The 18,433-nt window shown below is 46.0% G+C and overlaps 1 protein-coding gene across 1 annotated transcript; it reads left to right on the top strand.

The window, feature by feature from the left end:
- Positions 1–268: 268 nt before the first annotated feature.
- LOC141088533 (mediator of RNA polymerase II transcription subunit 28-like) lies at positions 269–15,945 on the top strand. The gene is made up of 4 exons (XM_073574646.1): positions 269–715; positions 6,520–6,586; positions 8,775–8,887; positions 15,661–15,945. The coding sequence occupies exons 1-4, from the start codon at positions 563–565 to the stop codon at positions 15,856–15,858; spliced, it is 531 nt and encodes a 176-aa protein (XP_073430747.1). The 5' UTR covers positions 269–562; the 3' UTR covers positions 15,859–15,945.
- Positions 15,946–18,433: the final 2,488 nt, after the last annotated feature.

Here is an 18,433-nt window from a genome sequence, read left to right on the forward strand (position 1 = left end):
GCAACATTGGAAAGTGGCATCAATAAAAACCCCTGGGGGCAAAGAATAACCCTCAGCCCCCGAAAAATGAGAACTCTACAGGAAAATGGCGACGTGATATGTATCTTATCACAACTGTAGAATATAGACTCCAGTCTGGTTCTTTGACCCCTAAAAAAAAGGAAAGGAAAAAAGTTCTGGCTGTTACATCTATGACTGTAGAGCAGTGACTGTCATCTTCTGCTCATGCGCACAAGTGCAGGCCGGGACGGTCCAGCCCTGTATCCATGACTCCCCACCAGTCTGAGCCGCTCGGGCCCTGCTCTCGTTTCCCTGTGCTATGGCGCCATCTGGTGGCTAAAAAAAAAACACGGCTGTAGCTGTTATTCCACGCTTTGCCGCTGTGTGGCGATTCCCAGCTCCGGACATACTTTGTTGTTGGGAAGCACATTCTCTTCCGAAAATAAAGCATTAAAAAAAATCAGTTACCAAATCAATGATGGCGGCGTAGGGCGCATGCCAGTAGTGGTTGTGCAGGAAGACGTCCGGTGACGTCAGTAGCCCTGTTCTGTTCTTCTGTCTCATGGCGTCTTCTCTCAGCGGGATGTTCTCCGGGCAGCCTCCCGGGCCTCCGCCGCCCATGCAGCCTGGAGCAGGGCCTGGCCTGATGTCCACTCCTCCCGGGGCGAAGAACACCAACAGCACCCTGGTGGACGAGCTGGAGTCCTCGTTCGAGGTAGGAACGTGCAGACTGGAAACTGGGGCCGTCCGACTACAACTCCCAGCATTCCCTGATGACGTCAACATGCTGGGAGTTGTAGTTCCACAGCAGCTGCACAGTCTGCACTGCAGATGATGGAGGAGGGACAGGTGTATATTAGTAGTCTGCAGCCTCACTACAAGTCCCAGCATGCACACAGGACACTGGTGCTTCTCTCCCCCAGCTCTGGAGCACTGCAGCCCCCCCCCACAGCAGCTCTGGAGCACTGCAGCCCCCCCCCACCCCAGCAGCTCTGGAGCACTGCAGCCCCCCCCCCAGCAGCTCTGGAGCACTGCAGCCCCCCCCCCCACAGCAGCTCTGGAGCACTGCAACCCCCCCCCCCACCCCCAGCAGCTCTGGAGCACTGCAGCCCCCCCCCCCCCCCAACAGCTCTGGAGCACTGCAACCCCCCCCCACCCCCAGCAGCTCTGGAGCACTGCAGCCCCCCCCCCCCAACAGCTCTGGAGCACTGCAGCCCCCCCCCCCCCCAGCAGCTCTGGAGCACTGCAGCCCCCCCCCCCCAGCAGCTCTGGAGCACTGCAGCCCCCCCCCCACAGCAGCTCTGGAGCACTGCAGCCCCCCCCCCCCACAGCAGCTCTGGAGCACTGCAGCCTCCCCCCCCCCCCCCAGCTCTGGAGCACTGCAGCCCCCCCCCCCCCCCCCCGAGCTCTGCTGCAGCCTCTCCCCCCCCCCCCCCCACCAGCTCTGGAGCACCGCAGCCCCCCCCCGGCTCTGGAGCTGTATACCTAACATCTTGGTCTGAGGGAAGAGATGATTTGTATTTTGCCTCCTCTATGGCAGACCCCGCTGACTTCTGTAACGGCGGCTCCGGTGTATTACCGGGGAGTTAGATGGAGGGGTCTGCAGGCCGCCATGTCGGGAACACCGGGGTCTATGCACCACAATAACCAGCATTCCCTCTGTTCTAAGGGTGTGCTCACATTTCGCTCTGTCACCGTTCCTTGTCCCTGTTGGGGCTTATGTCCGAACCTCCCCGAAAAACGGGTTTCGGACGCATGAGCTGACGGGGCCATAGACTATAATGGTGGTGACAGGGCGAGCGTGGGCTCTGACGTGCGTCATTTTCAGGTGTATGTGACTACTGGAGGCGGCCGCTCGGACAGAGGAGACTGTGTCTAGTAGGTGTACACGCCCGAAAATGATGGACGTTCGAGCCCATGCTCGCTCTGTCAGCACCATTGTAGTCTATGGCCCTGTTGGCGAATATGTCCGAATCCTGTTTTGTGGGGGACGGTGAAGTAACCATCGACAGCGCCGCTGACCGGGGGGATAGACGCAATGTGAAGGCACCCTAAGGTATGTTCACACTGAGTGAAAAACAATTGGAAAACTTCCTATTCATTTCTATGGGAAATCCTCTGTGCTGTTCATATGATGAGGGTTTTCCTTTTAGAGTAGCGGCTGTTTTCATTTCTATGTCATGAATTGATAGGACACATGTATATTAGACACGTTGTAATACATCAGAGAAATCTGCTTCTTTCTTATTCTCAAAATCCCATTACTGAGACAGGAGAAGACAGTTCACTGTAGAGAGGAGGGGGGAGGAGCTCTGCCTTTAGCTCCTCCTCCCTCATCTACATAGAATCTTATCGGCACCAACTGTCTTCCGTCTCATTAATGTAACAATGAATTCCGATTTTAACCAAGAATTGATTATTTTTAAAGTGATCAGTCCAGGAGGAGAAGAAATCAGATTTCTCTGAAAACATAGTTGTTGGACTTGTTTCCACTCAAGAAAGTATTGTGTGAACGTGTCTTAATGGTTTCCAGTGGTTTGTTAGGGTGATGCTGGGTGCGGCCACACAGAGACTTTTTCCATCACACAAGTTGGCGCAGTCTGAGATCGGTTACTGACTTAGGATAAAAGCCAAACCAGAATCTGTTTGCTGACACATGTTTGGAAGGTGTAACTCCTCCTCAGTGCAAAGCATGAGATCTGACTTGGGTCTACGGGGTAACAATCTCCATGTTTAGAGTGACATGTCTAGAATGCCAGTGTAAGGAGACTTAAAGGCCATACAATGCTCCTGGGAGGTATGTCACTCTCCACAAAGAGAGATGCCACCCTTTAGACCTCAGTCAGAGGCCTCTCCATACAGCAAAATTAGATCTCATGCTTTGCACTGAGGAGGGGTAATATCTCAAAACACGTCTGCAAGTTGAGATTTTGGTTTGACTTTTATCCAAAGTCATATGGCAAGGCTCGTTAAAGGGTCGATACTTAATTTTAGGATCGCTACTTCCAGTAGATGGCGCTAGAGTTCAAGTCCTCTTACTCTCTGAAGAGACAATTTGCATATTTAATTTCCCAGAGGAGCATTGTATGGCCTATAAGCCTCCTTACCCTGGCATGTCGCTCTCCAGGAGGAGAAACAGGGCACTTACATGTAAGTGCAGCCAATTTACATCTATGGTGTCTAACCTGTTAGGAAATCACAACTCTCTGCATGTGAAGATCAGCTCTCCACCCTCCTGTCAAAATCATGGGCGGACATACCGCCGGTTCAACCTGTGCAACTGCACAGGGGCCCAGAGCCTCCAGGGGGCCCTGCAAGGCGGCTAATGAGGAGGGCAATTTGGCCGGTTTCTCCGGGCCCGAGGGGCAATGATATGATGGGGTGATGGGGAGAAGGCCGTGATGGGGAGAGGGCAATTATGGGATGGTGGGGAAAAATGAAATGATGATGGGGTGGTGGGGGAGAATGCAATGATGGTGGTGGAAAAGGCAATGAATGGGGGAGGTGGAGGTGGTGGAATGGGCAATGATGGGAGTGGTGGGGGAGAAAGCCAAAATGATGGAGGTGGTGAAGAGGGCAATGATGGCTTGGGGGAGAGGACAATAATGAGATGTGAGGGGAGGAGAACAATGAGGCGTGTGGGGGATTGGGATGGGAGGAAAGGGGACTTATAATTGCCTTAGGAACAGGGGGAGGTGGAGGAAGACATTATTATTATTACTTACTATGTCTAACACAGTCCCTAATTATATAGTGTACTCACTAATTCTGTATAACATCATCCTTAGTTACATAGTTTCCTCTTTTATTATGTATAACACCGTCCCTTATTACGTACCATCCTCTCTAGTTATATATAGTGCCGTCCCTTATTATATACCTTCCTCTGCTGTTATGTACAGTGCTGTCTCTTACATAGTGTATTCTTGCCCTCTTTTATTACATAGTCCCCTCTCTTTTTAGATATAAAATGACTGCTGATCGAGGAGCCGGTGACCAGGCTACCAGTCCATCAGCTCCTCCATTAGAAAAGAAGCTTTCCCATGCTCCATCAGCCATCATTGCATTATACAGCTAACAAGACAGGACGGTAAGTAATAAAAAACAGGGCTCTATATAATCCAATATGGAAGGGACCGTACTGTACATAACGAGAGGGCACACTGTAAGGGACAGCAATATACATAATAAAGGAGATTATGTAATATATATACATGTATGTGTGTGTGGCTATATACACACGTAGCTTTGACGCCATAAAAGGAGGGGGGCCCAGACACATTTCTTGCACAGGGGCCCCAAGCTGTCAGTGTCCGCCCCTGGTCAAGATCACACCTCACCACTTGTACGCTTGACCCACTCCCGTCCCACCTCATCCCTAACCTTGCCACAGTCTTCATCCCAACTCTAACACACCTCTTCAACCTTTCACTTACAAATGGTGTCTTTCCCTCTTAATGTGTACAAACTGTAAAGCGCTGCGTAATATGTTAGCGCTATATAAAAATAAAGATTATTATCCTTTAAACATGCCTCAATCACACCCATCCTCAAAAAGCCCTCCCTCGACCCATCCTCTGTGTCTAACTATCGCCCGATATCTCTTCTCCCTTATGCCTCAAAACTACTGGAACAGCATGTATATCTTGAACTGTCCTCCCACCTCTCCTCCTGTTCCCTATGTGATCGGTTACAATCTGGCTTCCGACCACATCACTCAACTGAAACTGCCCTAACTAAAGTCACCAAGGACCTACTAACCGCCAAGAGCAAGCGACACTACTCTGTCCTCCTTCTCCCGGACCTGTCTTTCTCCTTTGACACCGTGGACCACTCTCTCCTGCTACAAATTCTCTAATCTCTTGGCATCACAGGCTTGGCCCTATCCTGGATCTCATCATACCTAACAGACCGAACATTTAGTGTCTCCCTCTCACACACCACCTCCTCAACGCGCCCCCTGTCTGTTGGTGTTCAAGGCTCAGTTCTAGGACCCCTACTCTTCTCCATCTACACCTTCAGCCTGGGACAGCTCATAGAATCCCACGGTTTGCAGTATCACCTGTACGCCAATGACACGCAGATCTACCTATCTGGACCTGACCTGACCTCACCTCCTTACTGACCAAAATCCCACAATGTCTGTCTGCTGTTTCAGCCTTCTTTTCTGCTCGCTTTCTCAAAGTGAACATGGACAAAACAGAATTCATCATCTTTCCCCCATCTCACTCTACTCCTACACCAGACCTATCCATCATTGTCAATGGCTGCTCGCTTTCCCCAGTCCCGCATGCTCTGTGCCTTGGGGTCTTCCTCAACTCTGCCCTCTCTTTCAAACCACATATCTAAGCCCTTACCTCCTCATGCCGCCTCAAACTCAATTATTTCCCGGATCCGCGCATTCCTCAACCATGAAACCACAAAAACACTAGTGCATGCCCTTATCTCCTGCCTCGACTACTGCAACCCCCTACTCTCTGGCCTCCCCTCCAGCACTCTGGCACCACTCCAATCCATCCTGCACTCTGCTGCCCGACTAATCCACCTGTCTCCCCGTTATTCCCCAGCCTCCCCCCTATGCCAGGCCCTTCAATAGCTTCCTATTGCCCAGAGGCTCCAGTTCAAAACCCTAACCATAACATACAAAGCCACCCACAACCTGTCTCCCCCATACATCTGTCACATGGTCTCCCGGTACCTAATCGCACGCAACCTTCGATCATCTCAAGATCTCCTCCTCTACTCCCCCGGTATCTTTTTCCCACCACAACCACATACAAGACTTCTCCTGTGCTTCCCCCATACTCTGTAACGCTCTGCCGCAACACATCAGACTCTCACCAACAACGGAAACCTTCAAGAAGAACCTGAAGAACCACCTGTTCCGACACACAACCAGCACGACCTGCTCTACCCTCTCCTACTGTATCCTCACCCATCCCTGTAGACTGTGAGCCATCGCGGGCAGGGTCCCCTCTCCTTATGTACTTGTGTGTCCCTTGTCTTACAAATGTTTATTATACTTGTCTATATTTCTCATTTCACATGTAAAGTGCCTTGGAATAAATGGTGCTATATAAATGTATATTAATAATGTGTTAGGGCGTGCTGGGAGTTGTAGTTTTGTAACAGCTGGAAATCACTGAAATACGGAAGAAATTGTTAGTGTTTCCAGTACTCGGCGCATTGGGACAACGTCTGGTCTGTGCGCCCTGAGCTATACACAGCATCCCTTACTACAATGTTTCTACTTTAGGGGTGTTTCACCCCAATCCTTCCCTGACTGCCCGGCCGTGCATGGAGATCAGACATGTCCCGTCCTCTTCTGGGTGCTTGCAGGGCAGCCATGTTCCTGCCCACTGTCAGTTTCATGGTTTTCCGCAGCTTGTTGGAGATGGCAGCTGTCACTCACACTTGCTCCACAGAGAAGGACTTCTAGTCGGGGCAACGCTGTAACATGGCTGCCTCAGAAATGGTATAATCCATTGTAGATGTAATTCGTTTTCCTCTCTATTACAGGCTTGCTTTGCTTCTCTCGTGAGCCAGGACTATGTGAACGGCACAGACCAGGAGGAGATCGGCACAGGTAACATACGCCGAGATGCTGAGTCTCTGTCGTTTATAGGGATTTTACTTCTTTTACCAAATTTATCCAAATAGCTCTCCATACAAACCAGGTGATGGCACCATGGCTCAGAGGTCGTTATTACTCATTATTACCTTTTTTGATGCTGCTTTGGCTTTTGTTGTCTAAATTACATAGTGGGGAAAAAAGTATTTAGTCAGCCACCAATTGTTCAAGTTCTCCCACTTAAAATGATGAGAGGCCTGTAATTGACATAATAGGTAGACCACAACTATGAGAGTCAAAATGAGAAAACAAATCCAGAAAATCACTTTGTCTGATTTGGCAAGAATTATTTTTCAAATTAAGGAGGAAAATAAGTATTTGGTCATCTAAAAACATGCAAGATTTCTGGCTCTCATAGACCTGTAACTTCTTCTTTAAGAGGCTCCTCTGTCCTCAACTCATTACCTGTAGTAATGGCACCTGTTTGAACTTATCAGTATAAAAGTCACCTGTCCACAACCTCAAACAGTCACACTCCAAACTCCACTATGGTGAAGACCAAAGAGCTGTCGAAGGACACCAGAAACACAATTGTAGCCCTGCACCAGGCTGGGAAGACTGAATCTGCAATAGGCAAGCAGCTTGGTGTGATGAAATTAACTGTGGGAGCAATAATAAGAAAATGGAAGTCATAAAAGACCACTGATGATCTCCCTCGATCTGGGGCTCCACGCAAGATGTCACACCATGGGGTCAAAATGATCACAAGAACGGTGAGCAAAAATCCCAGAACCACAAGGGGGGACCTAGTGAATGACCTGCATAGAAATGGGACTGCCGTAACAAAGGCTACTTTCAGTAACACACTATACCGCCAGGGACTGAGATCCTCCAGTGCCAGACGTGTCCCCCTGCTTAAGCCAGTACATGTCCGGGGCCGTCTGAAGTTTGTTAAAGAGCATTTGGTTTATCCAGAAGAGTATTGGGAGAATGTCATATGGTCTGATGAAACCAAAGTAGAACTGTTTGGTAGAAACAAAACTCGTCGTGTTTGGAGGAGACTGTATGCAACTCCGCATTCTAAGAACACCATACCTACTGTGAAGCATGGGGATGGCAACATCATGCTTTGGGGCTGTTTCTCTGCCAAGGGACCAGGACGACTGATCCGTGTACACGAAAGAATGAATGGGGCCCATGTATCGTGAGACTTTGAGTGCAAATCTCCTACCATCAGCAAGGGCATTGCAGATGAAACGTGGATGGGTCTTTCAGCATAATGATCCCAACACACACCACCAGGGCAACGAAGGTGTGGCTTCGTAAGAAGCACATGAAGGTCCTGGAGTGGCCTAGTCAGTATCCAGGTCTCAACCTCATAGAAAACTTTTGGAGGGATTTGAAAGTCTGTGTTGCCAAGCAACAGGCCCAAAACATCACTGCTCTAGAGGAGATCTGCATGGAGGAATGGGCCAACATACCACCAACAGTGTCGCCAACCTTGTGAAGACTTACTGAAATCGTAATTGGATTTGTTTTCTCATTTTGACTCTCATAGTTGTGGTCTACCTATGATGTCAATTACAGGCCTCTCTCATCTTTTTAAGTGGGAGAACTTGCACAATTGGTGGCTGACTAAATACTTTTTTTCCCTCACTGTTTGTGAAGAACTACAGATCCAATGATTCCTCTTCCACCACACAGACATTTCTTATAGTTAAAAAGTAATTACTCACATAACACAGCTCCGGTACTGAAACTGTTCAGTCTGCTGCCCAGCTTGAGAAACACAATCCATTAAGAGACATGGAGGCTGAGGAGAGATGTGGGATCAGTGGAAATGAGAGGTTTATGATGTGTGACGGCCTGTACTCGATGGTGGGGAGATTACAGCGTACTGGACGTAATACAAGGAGGGAATAAATGCCAGGAGCGTGGAAATGTGACTGCATTTGTGAGAGAATTTAGATAAATCACCATAAACTCATGTGAGCTCCATTTATACTTTTTTTTTTTTTTCTGAAAGTGTCCGTTATTCCAGATAGGCACAGAGACGTAGCAGACGGTCCCCTTACTGCTGAAATGTTTTGAAAGCGCTTTACTGCAAATGTCTGTCTACAGCCCCAGCCCAGGGGTCCATGCTGCGTCTGTTATGTGGTAGCACCAGTCTGAAACGTTCCCGGTCTTCTTCTCTCCTCCTCAGGTGTTGAACAGTGTATTCAGAAGTTCCTGGATGTGGCCAGACAAACAGAATGTTTCTTCCTACAGAAGAGATTGCAGCTGTCTGTCCAGAAGCCGGAGCAGGTTATTAAGGAGGTGAATATCCTACTGTGAGGACCATGTCATCTCCTCACTACTCCTAAGGATGATGTCTCCATAGCAAACTGGCTTATCTCAAAGAGGTCTCCAGGACTTAAACCCCATACACATTTGATTAATGTCAGCTGAGCCCACTGATATCTCCAGGATTGTCCCACAGTCTGTGTCTGGAATTCCTCTGACAGTTTGTTGGGGGGGGCATAATGAAATGGAAGGTCTGATTTTTGGCCTGCCGATCGCATTGTCTCCCTGAGATAATCTGCAGCCAGACGTGCCAGGCGATGGCTCCCTCATAGAAAACGCGGGACGCGCGCCTCTTGTGTATGAGAGAGGCGGCTGGAATGTCTGCCATCTGAATGATTGCTCAAAAAGAGACTGTTGGCGCTGAAGACTGTTCCAACCATGAACAGGCGCTTGGTGCACCATTGGTGTGGCCAAACAGTTCAGTGCACCTTTTCACATACTTGTTTTCACTTTTATCAGCGCCCTTTTACTGACTTTATAAAGCCAGAGCTGTCAATCAAAATAGAGGGGGTGAAGATGGGGGAAAACAAGCAGGTGGGAAACTGCACGGGACTGTTTGCCACATCAGAATAGTCATTCTCTGCTGACAGATTCCCTTTAAACATTCATGACCTGTCCTTAGGGCCCGTACTGATTAGTGCTATGAAAGGGCCAAAGCTGCAGCCCCATTCACCGCCACACTTGTATGTACAGGGCTGCAATAAGGGAGTTGTGCCACTAAGTCTGAGTTCACACGTGGCGTTTTTTTCGCGTTTCCGTGGCGGTTTTAACCGCGCGATTTTGCCGCGAAAACGCGAAAAATAAGCATCCCATGCATTCCTATGGGATTCCGCAATGCTGTACTAATGCTGCGGTTTTTACCGCGGCGGAATCGCTTTGTGGTAAAAACCGCAGCATGCTCATTAATTTGCGGAATCGCGGTGATCCCGCACCCATAGGAATGCATTGTTCCGTTTACTTTCCGCATGTGGCTGTGCACACCTTTCGGAAAGTAAGCAGAGCATTTGCGGATGGTACCCACGGTCCGGAGGAGAGGAGACTGTCCTGTAAAAAATAGAATTTAAAAATAAAAAATATTGTTATTCTTACCTTCCGGCGTCCCGCGCAGTCTTCCCGCTTCTCTTCACGCTCTCGTTCCCAGTAATCCTTTGCGAAAATGCCCATGATGGCGTCCGTTCTCGCGGGATCGCGAAGTCTCGCGGTCATTCGCGCGACGTCATCGCGAATTACCGCGAGACGTCGCGATCCCGCGAGAACTGACGTCATCGCGGGCATTTTCGCAAAGGATTACTGGGAACGGATGCGCGGGACGTCGGAGGGTAAGAATAACACCATTTTTTATTTTTTTTTTTACATTTTATCTTTTACTACTGATGCTGCATAGGCGGCCTCAGTAGTAAAAAGTTGGTCACACTTGTCAAACACTATGTTTGATGAGTGTGACAACCTGTCAATCAGTTCTCCAAGCGATGCTACAGATCGCTTGGAGAACGCTAGCATTTTGCAAGCTAATTACGCTTGCAAAATGCTAGTTTTTCCGCGGGAAAATCGCGGGAATTTAAAATGCGATTTTCCCGCGGACTGGAATTCCAGAATTCTCGCGGTAATTTCCGCGAGAGTTCCGGTACGTGTGCACTTAGCCTTACAGGCATAACACGCTATATAAGACATGTGCGGCCCCATCCAGCCCTGCCCAAGAAATAAAACCGTATATCACTTTACCTGGAGGGTTATCTATCTACCTGTGTACCCTAACAGACCTTACTGTAAGACAACATGGTCGCTCAGGTGGCAATAGTATCCATTGTAAGGCTGATGGAGCGCTGTGGGGGAACTAAAGGTTATGTCCACACTTTGCATGTTTGGGGCTGATGTCCCGTGTGGATTTGCATGTGGAAATCCAGAAAGTAATACAGTACCAGCTAACTGACATGATAAATCTCATTTATACAGTTAGGTCCATATATATTTGGACAGAGACAACATTTTTCTAATTTTGGTTCTAGACATAACCACAATGAATTTTAAACAAAACAATTCAGATGCAGTTGAAGTTCAGACTTTCAGCTTTCATTTGAGGGTATCCACATTAAAATTGGATGAAGGGTTTAGGAGTTTCAGCTCCTTAACATGTGCCACCCTGTTTTTAAAGGGACCAAAAGTAATTGGACAGATTAAATAATTGTAAATAAAATGTTCATTTCTAGTACTTGGTTGAAAACGCTTTGTTGGCAATGACTGCCTGAAGTCTTGAACTCATGGACATCACCAGACGCTGTGTTTCCTCCTTTTTGAGGCTCTGCCAGGCCTTCACTGCGGTGGTTTTCAGTTGCTGTTTGTTTGTGGGCCTTTCTGTCTGAAGTTTAGTCTTTAACAAGTGAAATGCATGCTCAATTGGGATGAGATCAGGTGACTGACTTGGCCATTCAAGAATATTCCACTTCTTTGCTTTAATAAACTCCTGGGTTGCTTTGGCTTTATGTTTTGGGTCATTGTCCATCTGTAGTATGAAACGACGACCAATCAGTTTGGCTGCATTTGGCTGGATCTGAGCACACAGTATGGCTCTGAATACCTCAGAATTCATTCGGCTGCTTCTGTCCTGTGTCACATCATCAATAAACACTAGTGACCCAGTGCCACTGGCAGCCATGCATGCCCAAGCCATCACACTGCCTCCGCCGTGTTTTACAGATGATGTGGTATGCTTTGGATCATGAGCTGTACCACGCCTTCGCCATACTTTTCTCTTTCCATCATTCTGGTAGAGGTTGATCTTGGTTTCTTCTGTCCAAAGAATGTTCTTCCAGAACTGTGCTGGCTTTTTTAGATGTTTTTTAGCAAAGTCCAGTCTAGCCTTTTTATCCTTGATGCTTATGAGTGGCTTGCACCGTGCAGTGAACCCTCTGTATTTACTTTCATGCAGTCTTCTCTTTATGGTAGATTTGGATATTGATACGCCTACCTCCTGGAGAGTGTTGGTCACTTGGTTGGCCGTTGTGAAGGGGTTTCTCTTCACTATAGAGACTATTCTGCGATCATCCACCACTGTTGTCTTCCGTGGGCACCCAGGTCTTTTTGCATTGATGAGTTCACCAGTGCTTTCTTTCTCAGGATGTACCAAACTGTAGATTTTGCCACTCCTAATGTTGTAGCAATTTCTCGGATGGGTTTCTTCTGTTTTTGCAGCTTAAGGATGGCTTGTTTCACCTGCATGGAGAGCTCCTTTGACGCATGTTTCCTTCACAGCAAAACATCCTAAATGCAAGCACCACACCTCAAATCAACTCCAGGCCTTTTATCTGCTTAATTGAGAATGACATAATGAAGGGATTGCCCACAAATGTCCATGAAATAGCCTTGGAGTCAATTGTCCAATTACTTTTGGTCCCTTTAAAAACAGGGTGGCACATGTTAAGGAGCTGAAACTCCTAAACCCTTCATCCAAATTTAATGTGGATACCCTCAAATGAAAGCTGAAAGTCTGAACTTCAACTGCAGCTGAATTGTTTTGTTTAAAATTCATTGTGGTAATGTCTAGAACCAAAATTGGAAAAATGTTGTCTCTGTCCAAATATATATGGACCAAACTGTACGTTGCTGATCATTTTTGTGCAGAAATTGACGCGTTAATCCGTGTTGTGGAATTGTAGATTTCACTTTCTGCAACGCATAGTCTGAAATCTGTTTCAATTTCCCAGCAAAACAGCTCATGTTACATACTGATAAGATGCAGAAGAATCAAATGCAAATCTGCTATTCATGGAGATATCCTACAGGGATTGTCCAGAAGGATTAGAAAACCATGGCTGCTTTATTCCAGAAACAGCTGTCCACGTTAATTTCCACGAAGCTGAGCTGCAGTACCAGACATTCCTGGCTGACAGATATGACACTTTCTAGAAGAAAGTAGCCATGTATTTTAGATCCTAGAAAACCCCTTTAAATATAACCATAGTAGACATCAGGGCTATGGAGTCGGTAAGCCAAACCTGCGACTCTGACTCCTCAATTTCCCTTACACCGACTCCGACTCCTCAATTTCCCTTACACCGACTCCACGACTCCGACTCCCACATATATTGCTTATATTTAAGTGAAAAATTTATTGTAGTACAATGTGAACATCAGACATTTAATCATTTCTATGATCCAATAATCAAGATATTTAGAACATAATATTTATTGGAATACAACTTTAGAACACAAAAAACTGTAATAAATTGTAAATATGTAATACACTGTATACATGTATACGGTACAGACCAACGTTTGGACACACCACCTCATTCAGAGTTTTCTTTTCATGACTATGAAAATTGTAGATTCATTCTGAAGGCATCAAAACAATGAATTAACACATGTGGAATTATATAAAGTGTGAAAGAACTGAAAATATGTCTTATATTCTAGATTCTTCAAAGTAGCCACCTTTTGCTTTGATTACTGCTTTGCACACTCTTGGCATTCTCTTGATGAGCTTCAAGTGGTAGTCACCAGAAATGGTCTTCCAACAGTCTTGAAGGAGTTCCCAGAGATGCTTAGCACTTGTAGGCCCTTTTGCCTTCACTCACCCCAAACCATCTCAATTGGGTTCAGGTCTGGTGACTGTGGAGGCCAGGTCATCTGGCGTAGCACCCCATCACTCTCCTTCTTGGTCAAATAGCCCTTACACAGCCTGGAGGTGTGTTTGAGGCCGTTGTCCTGTTGAAAAATAAATGATGGTCCAACTAAACACAAACTGGATGGAATAGCATGCCGCTGCAAGATGCTGTGGTAGCCATGCTGGTTCAGTATGCCTTCAATTTTGAATAAATCCCCAAGAGTGTCACCAGCAAAGCACCATCACACCTCCTCCTCCATGCTTCACGGTGGGAACCAGGCATGTAGAGTCCATCCGTTCACCTTTTCTGCGTCGCACAAAGACACGGTGGTTGGAACCAAAGATCTAAAATTTGGACTCATCAGACCAAAGCACAGATTTCCACTGGTCTAATGTCCATTCCTTGTGTTCTCTAGCCCAAACAAGTCTCTTCTGCTTGTTCCCTGTCCTTAGCAGTGGTTTCCTAGCAGCTATTTTACCATGAAGGCCTGCTGCACAAAGTCTCTTAACAATTGTTGTAGAGATGTCTGCTGCTAGAACTCTGTGTGGCATTGACCTGGTCTCTAATCTGAGCTGCTGTTAACCTGCGATTTCTGAGGCTGGTGACTCGGATGAACTTATCCTCCGCAGCAGAGGTGACTCTTGGTCTTCCTTTCCTGGGGCGGTCCTCATGTGAGCCAGTTTCTTTGTAGCGCTTAATGGTTTTTGCCAATGCACTTGGGGACACTTTCAAAGTTTTCCCAATTTTTCGGACTGGCTAACCTTCATTTCTTAAAGTAATGATGGCCACTCCTTTTTCTTTACTTAGCTGCTTTTTTCTTGCCATAATACAAATTCTAGCAGTCTATTCAGTAGGACTATCAGCTGTGTAGCCACCAGACTTCTGCACAACACAACTGATGGTCCCAACCTCATTTATAAGGCAAGAAATCCAACTTATTAAACCTGACAGGGCACACCTGGGAAGTGAAAACCTTTTCCAGTAACTACCTCTTGTAGCTCATCAAGAGAATGCCAAGAGTGTGCAAAGCAGAAATCAAAGCAAAAGGTGGCTACTTTGAAGAACCTAGAAAATAAGACATACAGTATTTTCAGTAGTTTCACACTCTTTTGTTAATTATATAATTCCACATGTGTTAATTCATAGTTTTGATGCCTTCAGAGTGAATCTACAATTTTCATAGTCATGAAAATAAAGAAAACGCTTTGATTGAGAAGGTGTGTCCAAACGTTTGGCCTGTACTGTGTGTGTGTGTGTGTGTGTGTGTGTGTGTGTGTGTGTGTGTGTATATATATAATATAAACACACACACTATGACTTATCTCGGCTAAGATAAACCCTAGACCCTCAGGCTTCATTCACACTATGGGCGTAGCCAGGATCAAACCTAGGGGGGGAGGCAGAATCTCATACTGTTCCGCAGAATTTCATACTGCACACCTCAGCTGCTGCAGAACCTCATACTTCACACCCCTACACTTGAAAATAAAGCCTGCATCTTAAGAAGATGTGGTGATGAATGCAGTCTATTTATTCCAACTATCAGTTGATGTTACTGAAGACGAGCAATGCCTGTCCTGGGCGTCCTTTTGGGCAGCTATGAGATGTACCTGACTGGTGCTAAAAAAAGGAGTGTTAGTCTGTGTGCTATCCAGCTTTCATTCTTTTTGGTACAGATGTGATATGGATAAATGGATATATAGAGCAGATTTCTAATCTACTTTTGCTATTGAAAACATTATGAGCTCGTGATGCGGTTTTTTTAAAAAGCTGATCTGCTTTTGCATCTGAAAAACGTATCCTCAAAAAACGCTGGAAAAACGCTGTGTGTGAATGTAGCCTTAGATCAGGAATAGAACAGCCATTTATAGGTCATTTCATAACTTTCCCAAATTCCTATGAAAAAATATTCAGCACATTCTGCATTGAACTACTGTACCCAATTTATTATATATTTTAGGAGTCGGTCCATTTTATACCAACTCCAACAAAATGAGCACCGACTACGACTCCGACTCCACAGCCCTGGTAGACATAATAGCAAACCTCCTCCTGCCAGGAAGCATTGTTTGCTGTTTGCCATCATCAAACCCTTGCTACAATATAAATTGCCTTTTTTTTTTCTACATTTGCTCCTGATAGGATGTGACAGAACTGAGGAGCGAGCTGCAGAGGAAGGAAGCGCTCATTCAGAAGCACCTGGCTAAGCTACGGAGCTGGCAGCAAGTCCTAGAGGAGATTAATGGTCCGCCTAAGAAGCCAAGCGAAATGCCACAAGGGCCTCTGGCATTCCTGGAGCAAGCCTCTGCCAATATCCCTGCGCCAATGAAGCAGACGTGACCTGAAGGACAAATTGTAAAGAATTTTTTGTTTGTTTTTTATACTATATTTTGGAAAGGTGAGTCAATTAAAAAATGCTTCTATAAACTGGTGTATTTCAGTGTTTCTTAATGTTTCCAAGTCTCATATTCAAAAAAGCTAAAATACTCTGTCCTGCACAGTAAGTGTCACATGTATGACGGGCAGAGAACTGAGGTGGTGCAAAAATAATAGAAGTGTCCATCTGAGTACATGATAGAGAGGAAAGCGTACCTTGCGCAGATCGTAGTAAGAAAAAACAGAGTTTGTGTTGTCTTTTTACCTGAGCCTGTTGTGTCAGAGCAGGCACAGCGCTGAGGAATAATGAGGCGATTCTGATTTTCTGTTGCTCCACCTGCTGGACTCTGACATCCAGGCAGAAATCCAAGGAAGGGAGAAAAATCGGGGTTTGGTTCAGTGCTGCCATGGATGATGAGGTGATGTACCACTGGGGTCATTGTATAAAAGCTTTCATCGTTGCTTCGTGTTTCGGAGACGGTCTAGCCCCTTCATCAGGCTGGACTATATACACGATGAATACCCATGATTTTATACGCTCCTATAGAACATATATCAAATGAATCCAACTTGTGATCTGTTGGCAAATTAGCTGACACCCAGACCAGAGGGTGCTACCGTTGAAATAGAAAGAACGGTCTTAGTTGCAACAGATCCTTATAATTGTCCATCTGGAAATGAGAGAACACAATAATTTTTGCATTATAATCCAGGCTTGTGCTCACAGGCTCTGAGTTGTGCAAAGCTGCCGCACATCTGCCTGGTCCTTAACCCCTTTCCGACATTGGGCATAATAATACGCCAATGTCAGACAACCTTTTGATGTGAGCCCACTTCTTTTCCAGCACATGTCAGCTGTTTTGAACAGCTGACATGTGCCCAGAACAGCCGCGGTTGGAATTGCGATCCACCCTCGGCTATTAACCCGTTAAATGCCGCTGTCAAACTCTTGACAGCGGCATTTAACACGCACTTTCGGCAAGCGAGCCGGAAATCCGCCTATCGGTGACCCCCGTCACGTGATTGCGGGTCACCGATGGGTTGGCATGACTACCATAGGTCTCCGGTAGATATCTATGATTGTCACTGCCGTATTGCTATGAGCGCCGCCCTTAGAGAAAGCTGGCCACCCCGGCGAAATGCACGTCAGTGACTTCATCCCAAGTAGAATATTATCTCAGACTAATGAAGGCACTATTCGTATATCCACCGCCACGCTACTCCCCGTCAGATCTCTGATTGAGACACGGGTAATGAGATTTAGGGACTGGCGGGCTGATATCAATCCTCACATGGTCTCCTGACACGAGACGTGAAGAAGAGTGGTCTTAATTGCAGCGCAGACGATCCCCGTAGTTAACACCGACAGGTGGATCGGAGATCACCGGCATTCATACTTACTACACTATTGGCAGACGGCGGCACAATTGCCTATCTTCTTTAGTTTGCAGTTGTGCAACTAGCAGAGTGGTTTGAGTTGCAGTGCCGATGATACCCCCAGCCGACACAGATGTACTTCTCTGCCCACAGCTTTACAGTGCCACAATTATGTATCTGCAGGTAATACATAATAATAATTATCCAAGTGCTGCATAATACAAGCCTCTGAATTTAATACAATAACGGGAACGTTTAGGGTGTGACATCAATGATGGCAATCCAACATCAAGCCATTGGATCTTCTTAATGCCCATATTAAATTGAAACCCAGCCTATTATTCTAGGATCAGTGGCTGGGATATGATATCATAATTCTGAGACAGTCACTTGGGAACTAGTGATCATAGTGGTGCTTATAAAATAAATACTATGATCCAATGTACATCTTATGATGTATGATAATTTCATTTAAATTTAATATTTTAATTTATGATTTATAATAAAGGACAATTTTATTAAAAACTCCCCTTCCCCTATTTCCCCCTTTTCTTCCTTATTTAAGGGTCAAGCCAGGACATGTTGTACAGTGCTGTGAAAATTAATTGGGACAAAGCATTTTTTAAAGTAAAATCGTAAGTTGGTTACCAGTCAGTGATTCAAACCAGTTTTAACTGCTTTGAACTGGCATTCACACCAGCTCAAAGCAGTTAAAACTGGTTTGAATCACTGACTGGTAGCCAACTTACGATTTTACTTTAAAAAAATGCTTTGTCCCAATTAATTTGCACAGCACTGTACATGTATTTCTGTTTGAAAGCCAAAGAAATATGGGACTGCTCAGAAGAACAGCATACTTTGCATTAAAAAGTTGATTGCAGAGGGTTAAATTTATGAAAAAGTGCAATAATAGGCCATTCAGCTAAAATGATCTCCAGTGCTTTAAAATGGAAAGCCAAACCAGAGAGACGTGAAAGGAAACGGAAGAAAAGCCAGGAGGCAAAGACTCAGCCAATGATCAACTCCCGGATGATCACAGACAGTCTCATGTTACCTGTGAGCACTGTGACAGAAGACGCCTGAGTGAAGCTAATATCTTAGCAAGAAGTTTCTGCGAAGTCCCACTGTTAAAAAAAAAAAAAAAAAAAAAAGACATGTACTG

Source organism: Dendrobates tinctorius, unplaced genomic scaffold (genome assembly GCF_039654945.1).
Source record: "Dendrobates tinctorius isolate UK_male_01 unplaced genomic scaffold, ASM3965494v1 ptg000039l, whole genome shotgun sequence".
Taxonomy (NCBI): Eukaryota; Metazoa; Chordata; class Amphibia; order Anura; family Dendrobatidae; genus Dendrobates; species Dendrobates tinctorius.

Excerpts from the sequence above, each read along its gene's own strand:
- LOC141088533 (XM_073574646.1), top strand. The coding sequence starts at position 563 with ATGGCGTCTTCTCTCAGCGGGATGTTCTCCGGGCAGCCTCCCGGGCCT. Across the intron at positions 716-6,519 it reads AGCTGGAGTCCTCGTTCGAG|GCTTGCTTTGCTTCTCTCGT; the intron begins GTAGGAACGTGC and ends TCTCTATTACAG. Across the intron at positions 8,888-15,660 it reads CGGAGCAGGTTATTAAGGAG|GATGTGACAGAACTGAGGAG; the intron begins GTGAATATCCTA and ends TGCTCCTGATAG.